Here is a 19,614-nt window from a genome sequence, read left to right as displayed (position 1 = left end):
GTCCTGATACCTCTGTGTAATGGCTTGGAAATAACTGTGCACACGTACGAGATAAACATTCTGATAAGCAAAATGGCATAAAGAAAATATACAGTGGCATATATGAATTTAATCCACATATTTATGTGTGTGAGACCTTTCATTGAGAAAATAGCTCTTGTCAAAAGGCTTTTTACAAGAGTTATTTTTTCCGTACCATGAGAGAAACTGGACATCTTAGGTATCTAAGAATGTCCTACCTCACATGGCTATCTGCATAGAAACAAAGCAAAACCTGTAGGTGGTTGAGTTTCTTTCAATTCTGAGCAGAACAAAGTCCTTTCACTCCCACAGGGCTCCGCAGTCCTGACAATAAGTGCTGCTTTCTTTTCATAGGTATCCTCTTTTCCCTTCTGAACTTCCCTCCTTCCCTAGATTCTTGAGCTCATAGGAACTCTGGCTCTCTTTCTGTTTTGTCTTTTTTTTGATGGAAGAAATGCAGTTGCCCTTATGATACGTCATTCTTTGCCCTTGCCATTGGCTCATCTATGTGAGGACCAGAAAGGAATGAATAAAACCCCTTGGACAAGATCCTATATTCTATATTCTAAATATGTTTTCCTATTCACAGTAGGAAATACACATTCATGTATGTTTTAATGAACAGGTCTTGGTGTTTGATAGGTCTTTCTATTCCCATGAATCAGGATGATGTGAAGGATTTTCCAGCTGAGCTCTGCAGTTAGTCCAGGTAACGCTGCCCTCAGAGCCTAATTCTAAGAGCAGTCTTCTGTACATTAAAATATCTCTTCTAGTTTAGTTCATGGAATAACAATATTGAGACTCACTGGGTTCTCAGACAAAACTTTCCATATGAATGAAGCAGCCATATGAAATGAAGTTTAAAGCTACGGTATTAAGTTGTTTTTCTTCTCTAACACTAATTTAGCAAAGCTCAATTCCCTTTAGCTTGAACAGCTGATAAGGATTTAATGATTAAATTATAGATCAGTTGTAGCTGCCTGGTCTGTAGGTAGGCCTGAAAAGATGCAGGAAACCACACCAAAAACCAGTTGCATAAAAAGAAGGGTTTAGCTAGACTGTAAATTTAGAGTTGGCCACACCAATGAGACAGAAAGGGCAAATGTGTTAACAATCGTTTACCAGAGGGAATAAATGTGTGGGAAGTAATGAGGATATAACCTAAAAATAAATCCCTGAACACATCTCTGTGAGCCAGGCAGACACCCATGTTATGGATACTAATGTGATTCCTTGTGAGAGCTTGGGATGACAACCCCGGGAGGGGGAGTTTGATGGCAAAATAAAATGGACATGAGAAATGTCCTGCTGCAGACGTGGCTGCCAGCGAGGTGTTGGAGTGCCTCGGACAGCACAAATAACTCACGAGTTTCTGGGCAGGAAATGTAAGACCAGCTTAAATTAGTGAATTGTTAAAGATGCTGCTGAAAAGAGTATTCTGACCAAGTTTTAGAATAGCCCGGGAATGTATAATGAAAGGTAAAATCTCTACGGAAAATTGAGTTCTTAATTAACCTGCCCTTATCATTTTGATTTTTAAGCTTCAAGATGTTAAATGCCTTTCATGATCTTTTTAGGACCTAATGTTAACCTGTCACATTTTCCTTTTGGCAAAGTTTGGGTTTTTTTAAAAATTCTTTTCTTCTCTTAAAAATAGTATTTAGATGATTTTAAAAACTGACCACGTTAAAGGTACAATGTTCCAAAATGATCCAAAGATGATTTTTGTATTTACCAAGAGGATCTTTTTCCTGACACCTCAAAAAGAAAGGGAACATTTTAACTTTTCATCCTGATTTAGGAAGAACTATATTTTTAGTCACATTTTCCCAACAATAAAAAAAAAAAATCCATTCAACTGCAGTATTATTATGACTAATATTATCTGTGAGTCTTATACATAGGTAAATAATTTTGTCTTCTTGAAACCAATGAGGACGCAGTGAAAAATCCCAATGGCCCCAGCATTACCTATTGGAACTAGTCCATGAAGATACAAATCTGTACCCAATACTCTTGTGAACTCCTTGCACAGGATTTTGCAGTTGGGTTAAATGTAAGAAGATATTTAACCTGTACAATATGAGCCCCCAAATTTCTTTGGAGCCTTTTGTTCTTTTTAGAGTATTGGAATCATGTTTGGAAAAGAATAGAAAGTTGTGAACTGGGTTTTTCTCGAGTAGGCATCTTTGCTTTTGCTTTCTGCAGATACCTTGAGAATGTGAAATATTATTTTAATTTGTATCTGCGCTGTTCTCTCTGTTTCTAATTTTATCTTTTAAACCAAATATATAGATTTCATTTACTGTTTGTTGCTCAGCTGTCTCTTTAGGCAATAAAAGCTGGGGAAAAATAATATTAGTGTTAATTTAAGTAAGATATGAGCAAGGAGAAGTAGCTAAATGGAGACTGAAACAAAATTACATTTTTGCTAACTCTATTATTTCTCTGTAAGAGAACTTCACTGTCATCTCTTCTTCAAGATTAATTAAAAGAGATAACCTGTTCTTTTGGAGATAATGCCTGTCCTCATTCTCTGAGGCTGATGCATCTTTGATTTCTGAAAGTGCAGGAAATAAAGGCTCTGGCACTGGTGCCCTGACTGGTTTTCCAGCAGCCTCATTTCCTGCAAACTTCCCTGTTACAATCCAGAAGGCTGCATGGGAGTGTGGCATCTGACAGGCAGCGGATTGAAAATGTCCTTGAAAAGGGAAAATCATGGCTGTGGTGCCAGAGCTGTCAGGGCTGCCAGACTCATTCCAATATTCTTGTGGATTCTCCTGGAATTTACAGACAAGATATTGCTCCCTCAGATAGTGGGGAATGGACTTGATCAGAGACAGGATTGTTCCCTATCAGGCAGACCTGAACAGCCCTAAAAATCATTGCATTTTCAACAGATGTAACAGAGCAGAATTCAAATAGTGGGAGTTCATCTCCAGTTCCTGAAATATTCTGATTTCCGAGGTGTTTAATGCTTTGTGTAAGGAGAATACATTTCCATTTTCTTTCTTATTTTAAGGTAGCAACCTGGTTCACACTAAATTCCTGGCAGTGTAGAAACAAAGACGTGCGAATGGAGGGTTAGACTGATCTCTTGGGAAGCTTTAGTGCTGCATTCAGTAAAATTCGAAGTCATCTCTTTGCTCAGAAACTTGAAAGAACTCCCCATTTCCCTCCTAGTGAAGTTAATGGAAATTTTGCAATTATCTCTTTTGCTGAAAGATCAAGTTTACTGTTTCTCTTCCATTTTACAGATGACAGAAAAATATGATGGGAGTATTACCAGGTTTCCCGAGTTAGGGGGCTCTTCAAATTAAAGTGTCAGCCTTATGCTGCTAGAAAATCTGTTGAAAATATGTCATGCCTTTGAGGTATTGTTTTAGATTCCTGGTAATTAAAAAAATTCCTACTGAAAACATAAATCCAACCCCTGACATTGTCAATGCTTCTGGTTTGTCTGTACCTCCTTCAGAAACATTCATCTAGCCCATGGTGGGAAAAGTATCAGTGCTTGGAACATTCAGAAAATTTGATTTATTTTAATTACACATTCATTAGCGGGAGTTTTTTAATATGTTCAATGGCAAAAACAGGGCAGTGGAGCAGCAGCTACTGCGTGGCAAAGGGAAGTGCTGGAATAAAGGTGCTTTTGTGAAAAACTGTCAAGCCTGGGGGGAAAGAAAGAAGAGAGCTGGCAGGAGATCCACATCTGAATAGAAAGTACATTTAGTGCCTATTTATTTGATAACTCTTTTTTAAGGTGAAATGAGCATTGACTGCAGAATGGGCAGGGGCCAGAGGGGTGTGAATATGGGCTGCAGGGCAAGGCCTGAAGGTGAGGTGAACTTGGAGAGTCATGGAATTATAACAATCATGGTGGTAAAAGACATCAAAGGTCAACCAGACGCAGCCACCAGCTCCATCATGGTATTCAGGAGAACCCCAGAGCCTTCAGGTTCCACACTTTTGCCCCGTCTGCTGTCAGCACAGCTGCTCAGAGCAGACCTTGCTCCCTCACACAGACATGAGGAGTTTGCTCTAAATCCTTATTTGAATGTTTAAAGTATTTAAAGAGGTTTATGTGAATGTGAGCGCAGCTGCCTGTTCTGCAGTGACCAGCATTGCCTCATCCTCCTTTGTGCTGGCTCAGTCCTCGTCCTCAGAAGCCAAATCCATTTTTAAAGAGTCCTGCTGAAGAGGACAGTCCTTTATGCAAGGCACACACCACCTCTGCATGGGCACTTTGTTAGGAATATTAGCTATGTGAGCTTGAAAGGACGCACCAGGAGCAAAACCTCTGCAGAAATGTGTTTCCCTATTATTAGGAAAGTCTTCTGTAGGCTTAATTATCATGGAAAAAAAAAAGCAGGCTGTTTCCCAGGGAAATACTACCCACTGATATCACAAGAATTCAGTCCTGCTTAAGTGCTAGGAGGTATGTTCTCAGTGCACTTATAATCGGGTCATTATCACCATGGTTATGAGATTTAACTGACTGAAAACTGTAGGCATTTGTCTCATTAATGCCAAATGTTAGAGTTTATTTCTGGGAACTGAAAACTGTGTTGCCGAGGGACACCTGTTCTGTGATCATCTCTGAAAACAAGGCACTGGAGAACATCCCTGCCTGCTTCGTGTCAGATGATTTCACAGGTGTTTTTTTACTGCTTCTTAGGGGGGTTTTGGTTATTTAATAACTTTGTTCTGTGGTGCTTTGCTTTGTGAGTTAATGTTCTATGTGGGCTGCAGGTCGTGCAAAACAAGCGTGGGGTTCTGGTGCTCTTTTGCACAATGTCAGTCACTTCTGAGCCATGCTACATCTCAGCATAATCTGCATTTCTATTTTATTACCTGTCCCTCTCCTCTTTTTGGTTCATCTTTTTTTTCATACCCTTTCTGACAAAATAGTTTTCAACTGTGATCTTGGGACTGAACATAGTCACACTTCTCTCCTTGGAAGATAATTAAAGACGTGCCATCACCTTTCTAATTTCATTCCTATTGTTGCTGAAACAGAAAAAGTAAAATCATCAGTAACACTTGGCTCAAACCCGAATTAATCTATTTTTAGCCTTTCAAAATTTTTTTCTTCTTCTCTAGTCTGCCTTTTTATTAGCAAAGTTACCCCAAATGGTCCAAGACCAGGTTGGATGGAGCTTGGATCAACTTGGTCTATTTGAAGTGTCCCTGTGTCAGGAGTTGGAACTAGATAGTCTTTATCAGTCTGTAAGTGTATAATTTAGGAAAATCAAATTCTTTCACCTGATCTCAAAATTTGATAGAAATTTGAGGCTTTCATTTATCAATCACTCACAATTTTGTCTGATTTACCATCTTTGTGGAGGAGGATTTGTGTAGAGTATACAAAAGCATATGTAACTGCCTAGCTTTGACCTGTAAATCTTTGACAGAATTATCATCTGTCAAAAGCTGAAGGTTGGATGACTTTTATATTCTTTAGCATTTTTTTTTTTTTTACATACTGAGACTACTCATTTTGAATTTCTTCTTGAAATGTATTTTCTGTGCAGAAGATAAGAGTACCAGAGCAAGGCAGCTGACAGAGGGTGTGAAGGTACCTGGAAAAGTAAAAGAATGAATAATATAAATATATAGATTAGAATGAAAAATTACCATTTAGAAAAGCTCCTTATTTATTGACATATTTATAGAGCATTATCTATTATTATTATTATCATTATCATTAAAAAATTTAATTACTTCACTGCAATGATTGTCTGTAAGTCATATCAAAATTGTCCTATATAATTTTCTTCTGAATCAATGTATATATGCTATAAATGCATGTATGTTATAAATGCTATCACTCAAAACAGTGGTAGCCTTCCAGATAAGAGTGAAGAAATATGAACCAAAAGAGGCACAATAACTACAAAGCTACTTACCACCCTTCCTTATTTTGTGATTTCAGGGGACATAAAAGAGTAACAGGAATGGATAGGAATTGTAACAGTTCCTTTATAGTTTGTACATTCCATATAACTTTATGAAGCTGCGTTGCCTTATAGAGAAATGCTTGAAAACCATAATAATAATAATAATATGCAAAGGAAAACAACACTAAAACAAATGGATCTTTAAATAAAGAATTGCTTAGAGGAATGCTGAATATGTCAGAGTAAGAATAAAATTCATTACAACATTTACGTCTCTTTTTTTTTGTTTTCTGGCTGTTTCTCTTATTTAATCTAGGTAACACTCTTGTTATTGTATAAAGAGATTAGGACTCTATATATGGACTGGGAGTACTTCCAAAAAATCATATTTTAGAATGGAATTTTAGACTACAACAAATTTTTGATTGGCAAAGGACTGAAGGACCACAAATGGTAAATCACAATTGTCATTCCAGCCACATCCAATCCAAATCTTATCCCTGTGCAAGAACCTTTGTGCTGATTCAGGATGATTAAGCAAAAAAAGACATGGCAAATCTGCTGCTGTCATAAATATTAAAGATTGCCAGATATGTGCAGAGAGGAAACAACCTGTACTTTTGCAGGTTTTCCTGCATGATTTCCTCATGCATCTTGAGCTCTGCTCACAGATTTGGTGTAGTGCTGTGTTCTCTCCGTGAGCTGTACACCCTCAGGAACTCCACCTCAAAATAATGGAAAGGTGCTATGGAAAATAAATTGTCTTTAGGCTGTTGGTGTGGCATCACATCATTCTAGCATCATACTACTGTAGTATTTGTGTAAGGCTGTAACTTTGCAGTGTTTGTAAGGGTTCTCTGTGACAGGAACAGCACTTCTGGCTGTCAAAACATTTGCGCTCATCACTTTGGCAATTGAATTGTTATTCCACCATAATTAGGTCTGAAATGTATTTCTGGCTGAAACAGAGGAAAACTTAATGAAAAAATCTTCTGAGGTCCTCAGCCTGCTCTGGGTAATCCAGCAAGTCCTTCTGCCTTCCCTTCCACCAGGTGACAGAGACACGGACGGGTCCCCTCGGCTGCAGTAACTATGACAACCTAGATTCCGTCAGCTCCGTCCTGGTGCAGAGTCCTGAAAATAAGATTCAGTTGCAAGGTATGTAGGTGCAATTTCATTAATTTGTTTTGGAATGGGGTGACATTTATCACACTGTTTGTTGGGGTTTTTTTTTCCTTTCTTTTACCTCATAAAAGGTCGTTTCCCTAATTTTTGTGCGTGTGTGTGTGTGTTCCAGCCAAAATGAAGAAGGAAATGTCAGCAACCTCGTGTTGCCTTTCAAACAGAAACAATTTCTTCACCGGCCAGAAAATAATTCGAACAGTCCTGTTAATATTTTGCATCCCTATTTAGCATCCATCTCTTAAACTGCCTGAATTCCCAGAGATTCCATCGAGCTGGGAGTGACATTTAGTGTGCCCAGCCTGCTTTGCACATACCGAGCAGTAGCTTACACCCTTGTTGCACCAAAATTAAAGGAGTCATCAGAGGAGCAGCATATACATTTTCAAATACTCTAAACCAAGAGGAGTCAAAGGGCTCCACCTCTTGGGAATTAAAAAAAAAAAAAAAACACAACAAAAAAAACCAACCAAACAAAAAAAAAAAAACCCAAAAAAACCCCCCCAAAAACAAACAAAAAAACCAAACAAACAAACTCAAAAATTCAGAAGGTAAAAAGCCCACTCATTATTCAAATAGTAGTAATTGTGTGTAAATAAAAACGAAAAATAGAAAGAAGCAGAAAGGGGAAACAAAAGGAAGGAGAGAGTAATCATTTCTAAATAATATATTTTTTTCAAAATTCCAGCAGAAGCATTTCCCAATCTGTATATTAGGACATAAATTTTTTTCAAAAGTCTCCCTTTATGGGATTAGGCCATTAATAATTTTTATTTTCAGTTACAAAAATAAAGCATGAGCAAATTATGACTATGAAAAAACCCACTAAATTCTCTTTAATGTGTGTATCTATTTGTGTATACCTCTGATCCTATGCCATGAGAGAACAATACAATTGTAAATTTGGAGCTGAAGGTAGATATACAATTTTTTCCAAGATTTAAAGTTTTCTGTATTAGTTTGTAAATCACTCAGACAAACAGTGTGAGGTCATTGGAGATATTAAGAACAGCTCTCAGGGATGATGATCCCTGAGGTGCTTTCAGTCTCAGGATAGTCCATGATTTAATGATTTTTCCTTAAAGTTTCCATATGTGTTTTCCCCCTTTCCTTTTTCTCCATAATAGATTAAATAAAAAAAACCATAAAATTATTTCCCAGAGAGAATTTTTTTTTTACAAAAAACTTGTCATTTCCATTGGGAACCATGAATATTTCCAGAAAATATAATTTTTGATTGTTACCAGCATATTCTGATGTTTGTCAGTTAAAATTTGGAAAATAATCTTTGCATCTCTCAGGCTGTGGTTTGTTGTCATGTGGAGAAATGCATTATCAGAACTGTGTAAACTCTTCAACGGAAGAGTTGATCTGTTTGGTTTTTTTTTTTTTATTTTCCTTTCACAGCCTCATGGTTCTTCACAAGCACACAACTACATTATAAAATTTACTCAAGGAGCAGCAGAGTTTTACAAATTTTGACACAAGACAGAAAAAAGCACTGTCGGTCAGACCAGGTTTCAGCAGTTGTGATATGAGTTTTGACTTGGAAGGGTTCTGAAATTACTGTTACAGCTATAGTTTTGCATATACCTGAAAATAAGGGATAAGTCTCTGTGAAATCATTCAAATGCCTATGGAGAAGAAACTTATATCAGTAAATACCCAATCAATATGATGAGAAATTACTTGGAACACACGTAGCAGGAGTTTTTTGAAGCCCCAAGAGTTGGACTTTGCACCCTTTCCATGTTAAAGTTTTAGTAATTTAAGAATGAGCTTTCTTTCTAGAGGTTTTGTAGCTCTACCCTTCACATCAAATTGACTGTCCCAGAGCAATTTGCTACCAGTGCTAGAAAAAGAAACAATCAGCCAAATTTTATTTTTCAAAGACTTCTCCCAACCCAATTTCCCTCTTCCTTCCTAGTTTGTCCCTACAGGATCACGAGATGTAATGAGTTATTTAGACGAGCTGCATCTTGTTGTGCCAAAGGAAGCGTGGAAAACAAGCCCAAATTCGGGTGGAAATGTTTACACCTCCTTTCCTGATTATGCTATCTCTTTACCCTGTCTCTCAGGGCTGCTTTCCCTTCATCAACATTTTCAGAATCTGCATTATTGCTGACACCAAGACTATAACTCAGCTGTGTGATTTCCTGCTGCCAGGCTCTGGCTGCTGTTCTCTCAGCAGATCTTCCCAAGGAGAAGTTGATGTTACCCAATCTCCCCAGAAAGATTAAAACAATCAACGCTCTCTCTGAGGAATACAGGTTGCTCATTAGTGGATGGATGTTCCATGTTGAGAGGGAAATGTGAGGAATATGCCTGAAAATAATTACTAAAAAAGGAAATACATGACATAGTGCAAATGCTGGGCAGATGCACAAATTGTCCTAAAAACTCCACATATTTTTATTTTTCATAATTGTTTGTTTGCTGCATAACCTGGGGAAGGTTCTCAGCCCCAGAACTTCCTTTGTGTTTAATACCCTAGTATTTCCTCCATTTCCTTCAGGTCTTCAGGTCATCCTTCCTGAGTATCTGCAAGAGCACTTTGTGCAGGCAGCTCTGAGCTACATTGCCTGCAATTCCGAGGGGGAGTTCATCTGCAAGGACAATGACTGCTGGTGTCAGTGTGGCCCCAAATTCCCTGAGTGCAACTGTCCCTACATGGACATCCAAGCCATGGAAGAGAACCTGATCCGCATAAGTGAGACTTGGAATGCCTACAACAGTGAATTTGAAGAATCTGGTGAGATTTTTAATGTTTTTTTTTTTTTATTTTATTTCCCTCTTTGGCTGTATCTCAGAGAATGGTTTGGGTTTCTACAGGCCAAATCCATGTTGTCTTTACAACTCGCTCGTACCACACTGATGCCTTGGGAAGACTGACCTGGAACAGAGACTGGACAGAACTAAAATAAAGATTTATTAAAAGGCCTTTAGGATCCACCTTGGGCGGGAAAAGAGCCTGACCAAGGATACACTCAGGGTGGACTAAGAATGGTCCCAAAATGGATGACCATTCACAAGGTCTCACATTTTTATCAGTTTTGGTCCATTTGCATATTGGGGTTTAATTGTCCAATTACAGTTCCAGGTTGTGAGGTCCCATCCTTCTTGTTCCTCCCTTCAGCCCACCATTGTTTGTGCTTTTGGGCCTGAAAGTTGTCCTTGGTGTTCAGCAGGAAAAAGATTTGTTTTGTCTCCCTGCTCTGTGAAGAGCTGAGTGACACTGACTGTGAGGCTCAGAACTGCAGCCCTGGGCAGCACAGAACCTGAAATACATGGGAGCTAAAACTTAACGCATCAACATTAGTTTTTCCTTCATGCACCAAGGTTTGTTTCATACATCATTTCACCTGTCCTGATAATCAGTACTTCCCAACCCACAGAGAATGGGAACTACAGGTAAAATCAGCTTATGAACAACCCTTTTCACAACTCACTTGTTTGGTGCTACCCGAAACAGCTGCCTGGCCAGATGGTGGAAAAAGTAGGGAGAGCTCAGCAGACCTGGGAAAAATTGTTGGAAAAAAAAGAATTGAGGGAGATAAGGATAAATCAGAAAAAATACAAAAATCACAGGTTCTAATGAGTTATGTTGAAGAAAGAGAACAAATCAGTAGAAGAGAAAAGGAGGAAGATCATACAGTGGTCAAGGGAAGAGTCGAATAAATATCAGTAAAAGGGTGTGAATGAACAATACTTTATATACATTAATTTATATTTTTCTTGTTTTATTGTTAAAAACTGATTCCTCATTTCAAGAGAACTGATAATTTCAAGAACCCAGTATCAGTTAAAACTTTGTTTGTTGCAACTTTTAACCTGATGCTGTCTTTTGTCTGACTCTGTTTAGAAGATCTGAGGCCCTTTTCCCATCCCCATTCTCACTTTCAGCAGGAGGACATCAGAACTTACAATATTTTTCCTTGGAGGATCACAGACATCTCTGTGAATATTGAAACATGAATTTAAATGTTGGCTTTGTGTACATTTGGGTACACTTCCCCAGTGACTATTTGGAAACTTTTAATTATTTGTGGAGCTATGCTGTCATTTACTACTTTGCCAACTAGGGCAAATATATTGACTCTTCAGAGGGGCACGTATTTTGCCATATTTTGCCCTTTCTGAATGGGCTGTTCAGTGCCTGAAGAATGTCCTTTGTAGGCACCTACTTAACAACAATTTTAGTCAAGCTGGAAGACCACACACGTCTGGGTCTGTGGAGGATTCTTACAGCAAGATGTATGTTGGACATGGAGTTAATTATGAGTTTGAATCATTGTCAGCTACGTTTCTAGTCCTGTGCTCAGGTCTGTGACATGAATGTCGGGGGAATATTGGTAAGAGTTAAATTCTGGGCTTTTAAAAGACTCTTTAGCTCTGCTGGGTGAATCACTAAAATGCCAGCTTCACATATATCTGTCAATTTAATAATTGCTAGTAGGTGTGGTTACTAAGAAGTGTGAAATTTAGGTTATTAACATCATTAAGACATATGCCACGCTCTCCTCTTTAGCCCTGGAAAGATTTAAATAATTTTTAATCTAATAAATATACCAAGCATGACTTCTACAACTCAGAGGTAGCTTAGAATATTTCTGCTTTTATCTCATAAGGTGTTTTGCACGAAGATTTTCATGGAAAGATGAGATAGGTAACCTTGTATGGGTCTGCGAATGGAACAAAAGTTGGCATGTGAATTTTTGATTGATAACTTAGTCATTGAGCAGCCAGCCTCATATAAATCATATATTAGCACTGAGCAGCTATTCCAGTGCTGTCACACATAGTCTGTAAGCATTTCCAGCCACACTGATTTATATATATAAAAATTAGTATATTATAATTTAATATATTAATACGAGACAACACAATATAATATAATATAATAACATATAATAATATTTATCATAAACTAAATGAAAGAAACATCATATAACAAATTACAATAACTAATGTGATTATATATATATATGTATTTATAACCATTGAGACATATTCTGAAACATTTGGAGCTTAAACAATATTTCCATGGTGATAAATTATTAGCAAATATCAGTGTGATCTGATCCATGTTAATAGCACATTCTGGGAACAAAAGTGACCTTTATTAAAGAAAATTTAAAAACTGCCACGTGTTTGTCTAAATCAGTGGAAGTCAGCTTCTGAGATAACAACATGTCGCTTTATTCTAATCTGTTTATAATAAAAGTAAGTTCACTAGAAAGGAGGCCAGATTATGTAGTAATTTCAGTCTGAGCAGGAAGGGGCAAAGTAAACCAGAGACCCACTGCTGGCCCATATAGTCTGCTATTAATGGCAGAGAAATTAATGAACTAATGATTTCCCTTCTATGACACTGTGGGCTCCAGAGTCAACTAGAAGTGAATACAGGAAAATTATTTTTTTTTGCCCTTTTTGCTTCCAAACCCTCTCTTACCTTACATGTTACAAAATAGTCTTCTGACTCCAGAAACTGATCTTGTCCCCTAAAACCGACCTGCAAGGCTGACTGGGTTCACTTGAGGCCATTCACAGGGTCTGTGGGCAGGATTTAGTTTGAAGAGGAAGAAGTAAATCTTCTGTTTAAGATGGCTTGTTTACTCTCTCTGTTATCTCTCCTCCTGTCTGTTCAAGATAAAACAATTGAGGAATGGTTTGCTGTATTTTTTTTTTTTTTTTTTTTTTAAGAAGAAGGGATGAGAGGGCTGGGGCTGTTCTCTTCTCTCTGGAGAAGAGAAGGCTCAGGGCTGTCTATAAATACCTGAAGGGAGGATGCACAGAGGACAGAGCAAAGCTCCTTTCAGTGGTGCCCAGCAATGGGACAAGGGGAAATGGGCAGAAACTGGAACACAGGAGGTTCCCTCTGATCCCCAGGAAAGACTTTTTCCCTGGGGTTGATGTAGCACTGGCAGTTTCCCCAGGGAGATCTAGAGCCTCCATTCTTGGACTTATCCTAAGGTTGACTGGCTGTGGTCCTGGGTCCAGGTGACCTTGCTTCAGCAGGGGTTTGGAGCAGGAGTTTCTTCACCATCTCAGCCATTCTGTTGCTCTGTGACCAAAGAATTGCCCTGGTTTCCACGCAGGGAGACTCTGCTCTGCAATCTGGGCCTGCTGTTGCTGGCAATTCTCTTTGGACTCACTCTGACTGTCACAGGTTATGTGACCAAACACATCCCAGTCCATGATGTGCTGTTTGTCCTTATGTGCAGACTCATTTCACTCAGGCTTTTCTGGCACTTTTTAACTACTCAAATCCTATTTTGGAGGATGTGCAGCAGTGTGTTATTTATCTCTTAGTAAATTTGGCTGCCTTTTCCATCTCTCTAGCTGCCCTCCAGCAATAAGCATTTGACCACCATTAGCTCAATGAGTTCTTGTATAACCTCTTAGTGTCAGTTTATATACCAAGATCTTAAAGAAATTACAAGAGCTACTTCAAATTGTTTACTCTGAACCATCTGCTTATCCTTTATCAGATCTTGTGCCTCCAGACTCTACCACTACCCAAGAAAATGAGCAGCTGTTCCCTTATCAAAAATCCATATGAAAGCTGTTCAACCTTTATTAACAAATTTCATTAATTTCTCAAGGTGTTTGGCTGAATTACTGTGCAAGCAAAGTTCTCCCTGGGACCATCATTCCAACAAGCCATGTTCTCACCACTAATACTAAAAAATAACCAAGCAGTGCTCCATTTACCTTTCCTGATGTTCATGAAAGGAGACTTTAATGAGATTTTGTGGCCTGAAAGAACAACTAGATGATCCACTTCGACCTGCTGCTATCACCAAGTTCCCCTGAGATTCCAGACTAGGAGTCCAACCACCTTAGATTAAAGCTGTGCAATCCTCATGAGTGTCCCTGCAGCCCTCCTCACCTTTTCAGTCTTTAATTGTTCTTTAATATTTGCCAATTTTCTTATTCCTCTTCTGCCCCAATATAGGAGCACCTACTTGTCCAGGTGCTTCTCCTACCTCATCTTCTCAGTGAATTCCACCTTTCTATTTCAGGAAAAAGGCTTGACCTAAGCCCTTGGATGTAATTTGTTGCCAGCAATTAACTGTCAAAATACTCCTTAAAAATTTTTTCACATTTTGGGAGTAGCTGGGACTTCCACAGATTTTAAGAATGTTACAAAAGTTACAAAGTTACAAATGTTACAAAGATTTTAAGAATGTTAAAGAGTTAATATACAAAGAAAACAGTTCTGATGTGTAACACTGACTTGACAATTCAGCATTTTCCAGAGATCATGACCCACTGCTCTAAAACACAGGGAAGTCAAGAAGACCCCCAAAACCATCCACAGGCTCTGGATTCTGACAACAAGGATAAGAGCATGATCACACGTTGCCTGTGCCATAATCTTGGTGCGTCTGGCTGCCGAGTATCTTTGGAAATCTGAACACTTCATTTAAACAATTTAAATTACAGCAATTTTCTTTTAAGGTGATCTAGTCATTGCCATTGGAAAAAAAAAAAAAAAAGTAGCAGTCCCTGTAGTGTAATTTCATTTTTTGGAATTAAAAAGGCTATCAAAATAAATAAGGACATGCATGGTAGTGCTGCTCAAACAATAGAAAACGGCAAAGTTGTATTTTCATAATTTCTTTTTTTTTAATCTCTAACATTTATGAGACCTCCTAGAGATATGAAAGTAAAATCTTCCATCAAGCATGTATTTTCACATATCTGACGTGCACTGGCAGCTTGTTGCCTTCTCTCTGCATATTTCACAATATGCTGAGCAATGGATATTTTTACCCCCTTGAAGGCAACAAAATCTCTTTTGAAATATTTCCTTGGAAAGCACTGGATCAGAAGATGTACAATAGATATTATAATACATAATTTCAAAGAAGCTTTGAAATGACAAACTCATTCTTTTAAACTTTTAGTTTATATACCAACCAAGAGGGAAGGAAAGAGCATACCCATCACAAAATGGACATAAATTCTCCTGTCACAGCTGGGTTCAAGGGGGATTCAGCAAAGCACTGAAATATGTGTGAATCATTTGTAGTCCATTAACTTCAGGGATTTGACTTGGATGTCCAGCAGAAGCTTTAGTGGAGCAGAGCCAGAGCCACTGAGGTCCTCGAAGGGTTTGACCACTGAACACAAACACTTCTCACTCCAAGCTGGCTTCACAGACAGAATTAATCAAAAGTCACCTTGCAAATATTTTGAGCTGCATCTGCCTACAGCTTTAAACGACAAACAACTTCTCAAAATGTCGAATTTGATTTTTTCAGTCACTTCTGTGTCTGCTTTACAGAGATAATTCAAAAGGTAAATTTCAGTATCACAGAAAGTGCAAGTGATGAAAGTACAGCCAAAGTAAATTGATATTAACTTCCACATTAATATTTGCTGAAACTATTTTTCATTGTCCATCCACCCAGCATCACTGCTTTGATCACAAAGTACTAACAGAAATGAATTGCTGGTGCAAGCTGTTCTTAAATCCCTGGTTTCATTGGATTTGGATTTCATGTCTAATGCATTCCATAATTCCCTAATAACTCTGGGATGTCTTGCTATTGAACATTGGTTACCCTTTACACATACAGACTTAAAATCATCTGAAAAAATGCACGGCTTTGAAAGGTTCACCTGAAAATGAGGTCTGAACCTCAGTTAATACATAGCACTGCAAAGATGTTAACAAAGTTTTTTTGTTTGCTCAGCAGAGATTGCTTTGGAGACTTTGGAATCCTGTTCCTCAGTCCAATTATATTTTTCCCTTTCTTTACAGTGATTGAATTAACGATGTTTGCAAAATTCCTCATATAAAAAATTGGATTGAAAGGGTTGGAGATAGTGGATTCTAATAGAGGAGATGATAAGCTTATTACTGAATTAAATATCAGTAATACTGAAGATGAGGAAGTCCAACCATTTCATTATTTTTGGAGGGTAGCATTTGCATCCTATATAATTACTTTTATGCAAAACCTAGAGAAAATAATAGGAAAGATCATCTCCAACATTCCATAATCTGCAGTGAGATTTAGAGAACTATCCATTTAATAGTGTCATGAATTTATATCTCCATCTTCAAAACTGCAAAATGTGGAAAACCATCATATTTTGCTGATACACTTTCCTAAATCTTGCTTCCCCTTCAGCTCATATTTTCCCAAATGAAATAAGCTGTAAAATGCCAACTTTGGAACAAGAAATGCTCTTTGCACTAAGCACATCTGCCTCCTAAGATCTGCTTGGTTTGGGGAAGCCAAGCACAACAGAAGATTGACCAACCCTTTGTGGTCACATACTGTGTCTTCATAAAACTGGACCCTGCCCTCTCTCCTGGCTTCAAAAATGTTCCACTGCTTCTTGTGGAGTGCTCTGATCTCTGTTTTCACTGTCAGTGGAAGTTGCTTCCAACAGCCAGGCTGCAAACTGTTGTAAAGTACAGCAAAAGCAAAGCTGGAAATGAAACGTTGGCTCACACATGGAAGTGCAGGTGCTCAGGGGAGAATTCCTCACACTCTCTGCCAGCCTCATCTATTTGTTACAGATGGACAGCACTGCCTTGGTGATTGCTGAGGCTGTAAAGAAACTGCAAAATAGGAATTCTAAGATTGTTCCAATGTCAGAGACAGTCCAACAGTCAATCAGTACACCCACCCATAGGAAGGGATCATATTTGATGTCAAAATCTACACAAATCTCTTAGTACCTCTTTAGAAAAGAGAATTATAGTCATAATCATTGCACATAGATACTCTTAGATGCTGAGCACACAGCAATAGAGAGTGATACATTTGTTGAGTTGGTTTTTTTGTTCATTTTTTGCAGCAATCAAAAAATAACAGATACAGATACTGGACTCAATTTGCTAAAATATATATTGATGCTTTAAGAAAGCAGGTGCAAAGCCAGGCAGTTAAACAAAATATGAAGTTAGATTTAAATATACTAAATTTCAAGTTAGAAAAAAAAAAGTAATGTAAATAAATTTAAATAGATTGTCTAGTGCTGAAGACAGAAATCTTAGAGATGTGATGCACAGAATACATTATGAGAAGGGCCAAAGACAAATTCAGACCTTCAAGATCAAATGGGAATCAACACAACATAAATACACAGGGGGTAAGAAATCTGCACCATCAGATAAGTACTAGCTTTTTCACCATTTCATACCCTAATGTTCTGGAATCACCTTAATTAAGGATTATATTTATATCTCCTGGCACTGCATTAAGGAATACAACCAGTGGAACAGTCTTTCTCCTCCTCTTCACCAGACAAGCATTTTAAACTATTGTTGTCATGTTCTTTCTGATGGACAACCCCAGAAAAGATGTATCAAACCTGAATTCAGTCTGTGAAATTTAATCTTAAAAATCTCTCTATCTAATCAGAAAAATCAAGCATAGTTCTGTTTGCCACCCCAATGAAGCACAGATTTTTGCTCTTCCTGTGGCAGAAATCCTTCCTTAAAACTGCTTTAGCAGGAGAGGACACCGTGGGATTCCTTTTTATTGCCTCTCTCTGCATCCAGATAAAAAAGCTAATTCTCCCCAGCAGCCAAGCTTGTAGATTGACATCATGGAGACACTGACCCAGGTCCTGGCCTTCTTCCTTCTCACCAGCAGTAATAATGACAACCCTAAGAGCTAAAAAACACCCTCAGTAACTCCTGTCTAAAATACAGTGATGTGGTCTTAAAAGATTTCAGAATGCCATTTAGTGTCTAGCTAAAAAATTGGCATTTATAGTGTTTGCTCTGGTTCTTCTACTACAGGAGAAGAGAAAATAACCAGCCCCTGCCCCTCCTAAAAACTGTCCCCCCAAAAAGGCCAACAAAAATGCCTCAAACAGAAACTACATTCTAAGAGACATTTTTAAACCCTGAACCAAATGTCTCATTTGTACCTGTTTCAAATTACTAAAAAGGAAGTAAAAGGGCAGAAGGTAACTGCAGGCATAATTTGGAAATGTCAGTTTAAACAGAGATGTTGTGTTGTATGCTCTGATCAGAAGAAACTTGGTGTATTTATAATGGAAAAAAAGACGTCCAGACTGATTTTCAGAATCAGTGTTGAGATTCCAAATCTTAAGTAACGTCACAAGATGACAAGATTTGGCTTGGCACCACAGACAGACTGTAAATTCATAGGCCCAGCCCATCATTTGCAGTGAAGGCAGTTTCATAGAAAGTTTCTTCGTCCAGTGACATATTCCTGCTTTTCCAGCTGCTGTGATTCAACTAAAATGCACATAAAATAAGACTAAAAATGAAATCTGGAATTCAAACGGAATGCTGGAGGATTTCTTCGACGTACAGATGCCAGAAACCCAACTTTGCTGTCTGAAAAGCTTTGTTTTTCTGGGTTTGGGATCATGCCCCTCCTCGGGTCCTTGTACTGAGCTCACACCAGATGTGCCCAGGGTCACTCAGAACAGTCTGTGCCTCTCCCTGCTGACCAGGACAGACCCATTGCCATGCAGAGTGAGTCCCATTCGAAATTCTAATTGAAAGACTCCTTGTGAGCAGTCTGAACTGACTCACTGGCAGTTGAAGGTGCTTTTTAATCACTGAGAATAAAGACTTCAATCAATATGGTTCAAACTATTTGCCCCTGAGCAGTGGAGCAGTGGTTTGCTTTCAAACGCTGCTTATAGCCTCAGGCTCAGGGCCAGGAAAACTTAGCCCCCTGAGTTCTTAATATAATTATTGTTTTCTCTATTATCTTGCAGGGGTGTTAATTTGCCTCCCAGTAATTAACTTCCCTCCGTGGTTGTCAGGAAGTTTAATCAATAACATGAGCAGATACACCAAGCTGCCGCTCCTTCTGTGACCGATGCTCCCCTCCCCACCTCCTCCACCCCTGTGGAGGTGCCACTGTTCTAATAAAATGAACAGGTGGGATGTGCATAACTCCTTTGGAGGGTCAGTGTCTAAATTGTTCCTGTCCTACTCCAAAAATGGTGGTACAGCTGATATAATTGCCCCTGTTACCAAACTAAAAGCATTATACCGCTCCCGCTAAAGCTGCACCTGGCAAATCAACTTATTAAAGTTTCATGTGGCATTGCACTCTGAGATACTTCAAACACTGTGATGACATTGTAATAAGAGGAGGAGCAGAAGGCCTGATCTAATATAATTTTACTTATGTCCACCATGTACAGGACATAATGTAATTCCCTTCAAAGCTAGTGACAAAATCCTCTCGTTCTTGGTGGAATTCCAATCTGCCTTGGCAGCTTTGGGCTTTCTTTATTAAGAGTGATGTCACTCTGTGGCTTCTCTTTTTGTCTAGGGCAGTGTTGTCTGTTCAGATTCATAGCTCCTTAAATCTTCCCCTGGAACAGCTTAACACTGGCTATTTACTTCAATGTGTTTTCCAAGAACATTTTTCGGTTTCACTCATTCTCTTCCCTCCTTCATCCTCCCTGGGAATCATTACATGTTTACTTACCCTCCCCAGTTTTCAAACTTTAGGAGTTCCCAGCATGTTCAGCTAAGGTAAATTTTGGA

The 19,614-nt window shown here is 38.5% G+C and overlaps 1 protein-coding gene across 1 annotated transcript in view; it reads left to right on the top strand.

Moving 5' to 3' along the window:
* Positions 1 to 19,614, top strand: part of LOC136364699 (BMP/retinoic acid-inducible neural-specific protein 3) — a 183,786-nt gene that overhangs the window by 112,984 nt on the left and 51,188 nt on the right. The window contains exons 4-5 of the mRNA XM_066324694.1: positions 6,974 to 7,079; positions 9,619 to 9,855. Coding sequence (XP_066180791.1) covers positions 6,974 to 7,079; positions 9,619 to 9,855 — 343 coding nt within the window. The remainder of the gene's footprint in view (positions 1 to 6,973; positions 7,080 to 9,618; positions 9,856 to 19,614) is intronic.

Source organism: Sylvia atricapilla, chromosome 9 (genome assembly GCF_009819655.1).
Source record: "Sylvia atricapilla isolate bSylAtr1 chromosome 9, bSylAtr1.pri, whole genome shotgun sequence".
Lineage (NCBI taxonomy): Eukaryota > Metazoa > Chordata > Aves > Passeriformes > Sylviidae > Sylvia > Sylvia atricapilla.
Note: the sequence above shows the minus strand (reverse complement) of the source record. Positions and strands in the feature narration are given on the sequence as shown.